At 41.8% G+C, this 9789-nt stretch overlaps 1 protein-coding gene across 3 annotated transcripts in view; it reads left to right on the forward strand.

Annotated features, from left to right (window-relative positions):
* Nucleotides 1–9583, forward strand: part of LOC106811811 (spectrin beta chain, non-erythrocytic 1-like) — a 51667-nt gene extending 42084 nt beyond the window's left edge. For 2 of the 3 annotated variants that reach the window (XM_014815530.1, XM_014815532.1), the window contains 8 exons: nt 961–1156; nt 1963–2076; nt 2320–2462; nt 3801–4435; nt 4695–4802; nt 5276–5672; nt 5993–6063; nt 9166–9583. In XM_014815530.1, coding sequence (XP_014671016.1) covers nt 961–1156; nt 1963–2076; nt 2320–2462; nt 3801–4435; nt 4695–4802; nt 5276–5672; nt 5993–6063; nt 9166–9426 — 1925 coding nt within the window. In that variant the 3' untranslated portion in view covers nt 9427–9583. The remainder of the gene's footprint in view (nt 1–960; nt 1157–1962; nt 2077–2319; nt 2463–3800; nt 4436–4694; nt 4803–5275; nt 5673–5992; nt 6064–9165) is intronic. The other variant, XM_014815531.1, reaches the window with a different exon arrangement.
* The last annotated feature ends 206 nt before the right edge of the window (nt 9584–9789 follow it).

Consider the following 9789-nt stretch of genomic DNA (forward strand, 5'->3'; position numbering starts at 1 on the left):
CTCTCTCTCTCTCTCTCTCTCTCTCTCTTCTCTCTCTCTCTCTCTCTCTCTCTCTCTCTCTCTCTCTCTCTCTCTTGCCCACTCGCCTGTTCTCTCTCTCTCTTGCCCACTCGCCTATTCTCGCTCTCTCTCTCTCTCTTTTTCTTTCTCTTTCTCTCTCGCCCCCCTCTCTTCCTCTCTCTCTCTGAAATAAAAAAAATGTTAGCTGAAATGATGTGTACGCAACTGCGTAACTGCATATCTGCCCCTAACAAAGGTGTCACTACGCACGACTGAAATGTTACGTTTATAACCGTAGCAACAGACCTCAGATGAGTCCAGTCACTCTGCGGCTCTTGTTGCTGAATTACCTTGAGGCTAGTTGGTCAAAACAATACTAAGGATTTTAAGTTTAAGTTTAAGTATCAGTCGCGATTCCAAGACTATTCCGTGTAAACAACTTGTATGACTTATTACGATGCTAAACTTTCGTTCCTGTATTTAAGTCTTGACAATCATGCAGTGCCACTAAATGGCCTCTTTGTGCTGCTCTGTGAAATGATGCTGTGTGAAGCCCTTCTTCCTATATGAGATGCAGTCCCGTTTTTAATTTTTCAGCTACAACTAGTAGACTGGCGAAATCTTCTGTATCTTTACTCTTTAGCTGTCAACAAACGTTGTACAAATTTGAATGGCTTCACCTACTGCATTTACATTTTGCATGTATTGGGGCATCTGAGTAGCAGCATCATTACTAGTAAGCAGTGGCAACAGTTGCAGCATTAGCAGCAGAAGCAGGAGCAGCAGCAGCATTACCAACAGTAGCATGCAGTAGCAGTGGCAGCAGCAGCAGCAGCAGCCACAGAAGTAGTGGTAACAGGGGTAACACAAACGTCGTAGCACAATCACTTTTTTCATGATTCTTCACATTTACTTAAGTTTGAGTTTATTTAACTAACTGTGTTTTTCATACTTATGCAGGCTCCCCAAAGTTTACTCCAGTGAAAAAGACAGGTAGTCATAGAAGAGAAAGGGCTGCAGCACCGAGCTTTCAAATAAGGAAGACAAGCGTCCCAATCACTCCCGAGAAACTGAACAAGCTACATCCCATAGTGAAGGAAGGCTACTTGCAGCGGAAGCATGTGTATCATTCAAGAAGAAAGAAGGCAACTATACGGTAAATACATCTTTATTGTGAATAAATGGTGTAGTAGTTCGATTTTTAGCTCACCGATGAGCTATTGCCATGGGGCGTCGTCCGTCCGTCTGTCCGTCCGTCCGTCAACATTTGCCTATGGTCAACGATAACTCAAGAACCGTTTGACCCACATGTTTCAAATTGCATACAGCTGTTACTCCTATGGGAAAGATTTGAACGTCCTATTTTGGAGCACGCCAGTCGACCTACTTTCGAGCCACGCCCACTTTTTGGCAAAAATGGAAATGGCCATCTAGATTCATTCGATTTTGTTAAATTTACCTACCTACACCTGCGTACCTACCTACCTACCTACCTACCTACCTACCTACCTAATCATACCTACGTGTAATATTGTTTTAGATTTTTCGTTACAGTAATTTGACTGGAATATTTTATTACTTTTATTTGCGCGATAATCGAAAATCAAAATGGCGATCATTTAGGTGTAGCGCCTATTCTCGCCCAGATTTCAGACTTTCAAATCTGAAACATTTATGTTCGCATCAAAACTAACCCTGAAACAAACCAGTAAAATTTCTATTAGTATAAAACAGGGAATAAGGTCATTTGATCACATTTCGGTCCGTCATAAATGAAACGCTTACCAAATTTTAAATATCATCTCCCTCTTCTATCACACCCAAGTTGAGCTCTAGTGTTATTGACACTCATTTTTTAAGTATACATTCTGCAATTTTGTAATAGAATTGTATTATTCTCACTAATTTCTAGCAAAATCTCGAAAGATCATCCCCATATTGCTGAAGTTGTTTTTGTTTCAGTTCATGGAAGCATTACTATGTGGTCTTGTCTGGAGATCTGTTGGCATTCCTGAAAACTAAAGGACAATATGAAGCTATGCAGACCCACTCAACATTTCCACTCCTCATACATAAGTATGACGCCTGTCTCCTAAGATGCTGTGTTAAATAACAATCTCGATTTTGTAATTTTTATTAGAAAGTGGTATATATTATTTGATTGTCACTAAACAAATACCACGAGTATTAACAATGAGGAAAAAAATAATAAATGAGGTTCAAAATAGTTATTTTTTACAACCTACATTTATCCATAAGAAGTGTAGGAGCAACAACAGGCAGTAGCTCATGCAATACTGTCTTTCTTTTTCATGGAAGGTCTAGGGTAACTGTTGCGACTGACTACACAAAACACAAGCACGTCTTTCGCTTGCTGTTGGCTGACAATGCAGAGTACTTGTTTCAAGCACCAGATGAGAATGAAATGAGAGATTGGATAGATAAGATACAGATGCAGTCAGGTATGTGTTAAGCAGTAATTTCACTCCTGATGTAATGAACCGGATGCATATTATTCTAGTGTGCTGCCGTATGCATCGGCAATATACGATGTTTCAGAGTGAGGAGAGATGAATGTACACACAGGCACGCACACACGCACACATACATGCACACAAAGAACGCGAGGGAGAGAGGTGAAAGTAAGAGAGGGAGGAAAACATATAGCAGGTGGGAAGAGAGCAGGAGAGAGAGGGACAGGGAGGCAGGGAGAGAGAGAGAGAGAGAGAGCAATGTATGTATGTATGTATGTATGTATGTATGTATGTATGTATGTATGTTATGTATGTATGTATGTATAACAGGTATATATATATAATATATATATACTATATATCATATGATATGATAAAAACAAAGTCAAGGTAGACCTATAGAATAAGGGTGTTTAAAGTTTAATTGACGAGCTTTCGAGATTACATCTCTTCATCAGGTCAGCAGACATTGGAATAGAATCAAATAATCAAAAACAAATACAATGCGTTATAGATAATCAAAAATGAATGATTCACACAATTCGCGTCCACAATGTCACAACCCACATGTTTCAAATTGCATATAGTTGTTACTCCTATGGGAGAGGTTTGAACGTCCTATTTTGGAGCACGCCAGTTGACCTACTTTCGAGCCACGTCCACTTTTTTGCAAAAATGGAAATGGCCATAAGTCAGGGCAGGTTCAACGGATTTTGCTCATTTCTGGTATGTGAATGAATGAGGACAGGCCCCAAAACATATCACACGCGTTTTTATTTATTTTTCTAATTATGCAAATTAGGTAGATTTTGGCAATTTCATTATGCATTTCAGTGTCTGCCTACGGTAAACGCCATCAGATTGTATGCCAACAGATCTGAAACATTTATTTTCGCATTAAAAATTACGCATATATCATCATTATCAAGAGTATATAATGGAAGATATGCTATATAATGGGAGTTCTCCCATATATACTCTTGCTTTATATACACACCTCCCTCTTCTATCACACCCAAGGTGAGCTACAGTGTCGTTGACACTTTCATTGTATGTAGCACTAGAGGGAAAGAGGCAGCTGTGTATGCTGACCAGACCATTTATGGTTTTCCCCAGCCGTATGTTGCCTGCAAGCAAAAGCTCGCACACAGCCGCGCAGCTGCCGTTCAGCCTCGAATATACCTGTGAGCATGTGGGGCTATTGTTGCAGAAAAAATCAACTCTATCCAACATTGTGTCTCTTAAATCCATGTCCAGCTGCATATCCCAAACAAAACACTGCTGTTAGTGGACGTTATCCTAATTCTGTGCTATGTCTTGCTGCAGTGCTAATGCCAGAGGCAACTGGCACCTTGCTGGAGACTTTAACAGCAGCAGATGAATATAAGGAGCTGGGCAGTGGATTGGGTACAGAAAGCCTGCAGGCATCTCCACGACCCATGGGAGGAGCACAGCAACAGAGAAAAGCATCTGATGAGACGGCAAAGAATTCTGACAGTGGCCCAGGGAGAGCGGTGCTGGTGGTTGAGGAGGGACCGCAGCGTGGGGGAGTGACGGTGCTCACACCGGATGCTGTCGCTGATGGCAGCAAGATGCAGGATGCACAATTCACGACATCGCTGATGGCCTCCACAGGGGAAGTCGTGCCGCCCCCGCGCGCAATTGGTAGAAAACAAATGCCCCTGCCACCGCCACCACAGGCGTGTGAGCACGTCGCATCGGAAATGGATAATTCACGTTTAGAATCCCCTGTGCTAATGCCTTGCGGGGAAGAGTCCGCACCGTCTGCAGTTGAAAGCTGTAAGCTTGATGCTGTTCTTGACATCCAAGATGCTGTACTCAGTATCACTCCAGAAGATGCACCTGCACATGAAGAAATGGTTGCACCCAGCCTGCTGCCTCATCAACACGGACTAAAACGCAAGTCAGAGGAAATCAGTGATGAGGATCATCTTCACGAAGTAAATAACATTATTTCAGTTATTCATTCATTATGTCATCAGTCAACGAAATGGTTTGTATTTAATTAAAAAAGCAATTAATAGACAGTTATAAATGTAATGCTGTCTTTATAAATGTGAGTCGCGACAGAGCAATAAATGAATAGATCAAACAACAAACAGGAGATGACAAGGGATTTGACAGTTAGATGTAATTAATGTGAGACTTTATCAACAACTGTAATGTGTAATAGATCTGTTATGTTGCACTTTTCATTAGCAGTTAATTGAAATAGACGAGAATCAAGTGGAATTTGCTGCCGACGTTTTTCATTCGGATACGGAGACTGATACCACAGCTCACATAACCATGGAGAAGCGACCAAAGGTTGTCCAGTTTTTGCATTTCCTTGATCCATGCATGCTGATAGCATTACTGCACAGCATTGAAATAGACGTGACCTCGGGGTCAACCACTTCCTCTGTTACTGTGAGACGCCCTAATTTGACATCAGCAAGTACTTGTGTGACTTTTCCCCTGAAAATTCTGCTGTACAAAACCTAAATTTAGAACACATTGAAAGCACGTGCTCATGCAGTGCTATAAAATTATGTTTATTGGTGCATACGACAGGTTATATAATAATTTATGTCATTGCGACTGTTATTTTCGCACATGTCGTGCTTTAGGCCCCCGTATGCTAAGTGTATCCTTAATTTTGAGGCTTGGGAGAAATTACACGTTAATTTACGTTGCACCCTTACATGCTAATACTGTTTTATGGTCGTCATCCACGTCGTGTCATCATCATCAATCGGTATGATTGTTCTAGTTGTTATGAAGGTCTGTTCTTTTGACAGATGGATGTAAACGTGAGCATTTCACCAATCGATAGCCTAGCTTTTGAGCCAGCAATAACAGTTAAAGAGCCACCATTGTCACATGAGCCACCCACCACTGTCTCAGTTCGTCCAAAACAACGTCTCCAAGAAATGATGCCATCAAGCAACTTCAATCAAGACCATGTTCCCAAAGTTCACCAGAAAGACACGCTAGCACCAGAATCAGCAAGGGTTCTGCCTAAGGAACCAAAACCTGGCATATCTATTCACGTAGTGAGTGCTAGTGGTGATGTTACACTGGATGGAAAGATACGTCCATACTCGGACCCTAACGTCGCCTTGGCCTCGGAAAAGCAGCCATCATTGTGGATGGGACCACCAGTTAGTGGCAGACCAGTAGGCAAGCCAATCAAAAGTTAGTTCCTGTCATATGCTGGAATTTTTTGTTTTAATTGATCATTTTATCACGTCTTCTAGCATGTACTACCTAGCTAATGCTTTTTAAACAGAAATTGGGGGAAAATTAGTTAGCAGTAATACTCTAATGATATCATTCTATTAAGCCTCACAGACTCATCACACATAACATACTACATTGTGTTTTAATGAGAAATTTTATTGCACTGCTTGATTGCCAATTGAAGCCATTATCTCAGATAAATTTGAACTGCATATTTGTTTTTAAACTGACAATAAGAAAACCTATCAATTTAGGTTATGTTTTTATATTTTCAGGTATGCCTCCAATACCACAACGTAGTGTAAAACCTCAGAGCGAATTCAGACCCCTGTTTGCAGAATCTTTGGTGAGTAGCCATCGGTGTGGCACCGATATTGCTTTAAATTAAACACAATGGTTGCATATTGATTGATTTGTCACTATGGCATGGCTCCCAGAGCTCCTATAATTCCTATATTTCCTATATTTTTATAGGAGTTGCCTATATTTTGGAGAAAAATTCCTATAAATCCTTTATTTGACTGGTTGCCAAACCATGTGACTGGATTATCTGAATGATCAACAGTAAATTTTGGATTTTCTGTATCTGGAATTTAAATGTTCTATAACAATATTTGCAATACCTTATCTCTGGTGCAACTGGGCCCTTTTTCCCCGAAATGCTGATACAAGATTTGAAAGAGGCTCCAAATACGCCATACACCCTTCAGTATGATGAGACAACAAATGCACAGGGACAAAAACAGCTAGATAGCGCTATCCGTTACTGGCCACCAACTTATGGAAAATTGTAATCCACCATTTGAAAAGCTACCTAATGGGACATGCTACCGGAAAGCAGCTAGCAGCGAAACTCCTCTTGGCAGTAAGTGACAGCCATCTTTTCCTTCGTCAGCTACTAATGCTCGAATCAGATGGACCCAACATTAACAAAACTGTACGGAACATTGTTAATGAAGCAGTACTTCAGCTGGGAAGGCGTGGCTTGTTGGATTTAGGAACATGTAACCTCCACATATGCCACAACGCTTACGCTAATGGAGTACAAGCTTTTCCCAACAATGTACCAGAGTTGGTTTTAGACCTCCAGTATTGATTCAAGATGTCTGCGTCGAGGCAATAAGATTCGGCCAAAATTCAAGAGGCACTTGGTCTGCCAAATCATAAGCTGCTGAAGCACGTGGAATGTCGATGGCTTACTTTACAACCAGCAGTGGAGCGCGTCATTGAGCAATGGGATGCTTTGATCAAGTATTTTCTGCATGAAGTCCAAAAGCGCGCACCAGCATCGTCAAGCACTGCATGTTACATTAGAATACATATGCAGCTTTCACGGAAAGAAACCCTTGTCGAGCTGCATTTTGTTGCATCGGTGGCAGGCCTGTTTAATTCCTTTCTCAGATACTGCCAGAAGGAAGAACTATTGGTTCACGTTCTCTGTGATGAGCTGTCGACACTGGTTGCAAAAACTCATGGGGAGATTTGTCAAGACGGAACTAATAGCAGGCAAGAGCATCAGGAGACTGGTGCAGGTGGACTTCATGGCCACTTCCAACCAATTAGGCGACAAGGATCTAGACATTGGGGACAAAACACATCTGACAATGAAGACTGACTGGCAGGGAGAAACCGGTTCTCCTGTGAGCTAGATCATTCTTCACCTCTGCCACAGAACATTTGGCTAAGAGACTGCCCATGTCGAACCACATTTTGGAGAAAAGCAGGGTGCTGCAACCAAGGCGACAGCAGGAACACTGGACTGTGGAAGCAATTAAATATTTGGGAAGATGCCTTGCTTTCATGGACATGGACGTGGATGAAGTTGGTGATCAGTGGAGACTATACCAACAGGAAACTGTGCGCCAGGAATTGGTATATGACACCACAGTCGACGGGGAGGTGAGAGAGAAACAAATTGACACCTACTGGAACAACATCAGTAAGATCTCGCATTCCAACGGACAAAAGACATTCCCTGCATTACAACGAGTGGTCAAAGCTGTGCTGACTTTGGCCCAAGGCAACGCAGACGTAGAAAGAGGTTTCTCACAGAGAGGGGAAAATGTGGAAACCGCTGACAGAGTGGCTTTGAGTGAAGTCCGTTGAAGTTGGTGATCAGTGGAGACTATACCAACAGGAAACTGTGCGCCAGGAATTGGTATATGACACCACAGTCGACGGGGAGGTGAGAGAGAAACAAATTGACACCTACTGGAACAACATCAGTAAGATCTCGCATTCCAACGGACAAAAGATATTCCCTGCATTACAACGAGTGGTCAAAGCTGTGCCGAATTTGGCCCAAAGCAACGCAGACGTAGAAAGAGGTTTCTCACAGAGAGGGGAAAATGTGGAAACCGCTGACAGAGTGGCTTTGAGTGAAGCATCCATCAACGCTCTCCGCTGTACAGCAGATGGGCTGAAGCTCTTCGGCAACAAGCCCCACACAGTGACACACGAAAAAGTTCTTAGCCAAGGGACCATCTGCTCACATGCATTATGTGAATCGGATTGAAGAAGAACGACAGAAGAAGGAAGATGATCGGCGTAAACGAAAACTTGAGGATGAGAGGAAAGAAAAGGACAAAAGAGACAGAAGAACAAAACAAATGAGCAACGACTTGAAAGACAGGCATGGCGAACTAGCCAAAGAAGAAACTACACAGCAGGAGAAGTTAGATGTCGAACACACTTCTCGTGGACGCCAACGATAAACTTAAGAAAGCCATTGCATCGAATAACTTGAAGGAAGTGGCGCAGACCATGATTGAGGCTGCAAAGCAAAAGATTTGCCAAGCTACAAAAACAATGGAGAAGACCCGGGAGAAACAGAAAACTGTAGAGAAAAGAAAACAGATTCTAATAGATTCATATGTGAAAAAAAATAAATAGCTGTGGCCTAGTTTAGATGTGAACTCGTTGCTGACTATGGACCATCATAGCAGGGGAAACCAGTTTTCCTGTTACCAAGTATATACCTGTATAAAAGTTGAACATAAATCGGCCAACACTCCTATTAAATATGCCAAAATGCCCCGTATGAGTTGCCCTATAAACTCTTATATTTGAGAATAAACAGTCCTATATTTACTATATTTGAATGATCAAAATGTACTGGGAGGCATGCAGTATGGTTATCTAATCATCAGGTTCTACTATATGTAACTAGGATTACAAGCTTGTTTAAACTACACATGACCTTGAATTGCATTAGGCTTTATTGCTGGTAAGCAGTTTTAGATCACGAATGGCTCTACATGCCATGTTAAGGACCATGACACGATTCTGTAGACAATGCAGATCATGACCATTCTGCAGCATGACAATAATATATGCTATCGTCTCAATACTACAGCCTTGTGCCACAAAGAGCAACTTAAGTATAACTCAGTAAATAATGTGCATTTCATTAGAGGCATTTTAACCTGAAATGTATGTTTGTTTGTAGAGTCAACCCAGTGGCAGTGGAGAACAGGCACACACAATGCCACCCTCAAGTAAGATCACTATGTCACCAGGTGACAGAGCAAAAACGCAATCACTTGGTGCATCAGGTGGCACAGGCGAAACCGATGAGAAGAAGAATAAGGGAAGTGTGCTTGCTTTTTTCCGTAATAAGAATGACACCCATAGGTCTGACAAGGAAAAGAAGAAACAGAGTAAGCAGCAGCATAAGAAAGAGAAACACAAGAAAGACAAAGGGTATTGAGAAAGTGATAGCCCTGCAGCATAATGTTGAAGGTTTTGCGATGATCAACTACAATAAAGAATAAAATAATGTCCATGATCGGACCCAAACTGCATGCAGTGCCCGTTCGTACACTCAGGATACCACTGCCACAATGCCAGCACTATTTTTAAAGTGGGCGGAGCTCCGGGGAAATCCAGCAAATGGAGATTCGTAAACAGTGTGAGTGTATGATTTGAAAGAGGTAACTGGGCGCACAATCCGCGTACTATTTCGTATCACTATTTTATCAAAATTTTCATGAAATAACGGTCGGATTTTTAATATCTTTGCAACTTTTATTAGTCCAAATCTTATTACATAGGATACGAGTAACGTGGCTGC

This window comes from Priapulus caudatus, unplaced genomic scaffold (assembly GCF_000485595.1).
Source record: "Priapulus caudatus unplaced genomic scaffold, Priapulus_caudatus-5.0.1 Scaffold578, whole genome shotgun sequence".
NCBI lineage: Eukaryota > Metazoa > Priapulida > Priapulimorpha > Priapulimorphida > Priapulidae > Priapulus > Priapulus caudatus.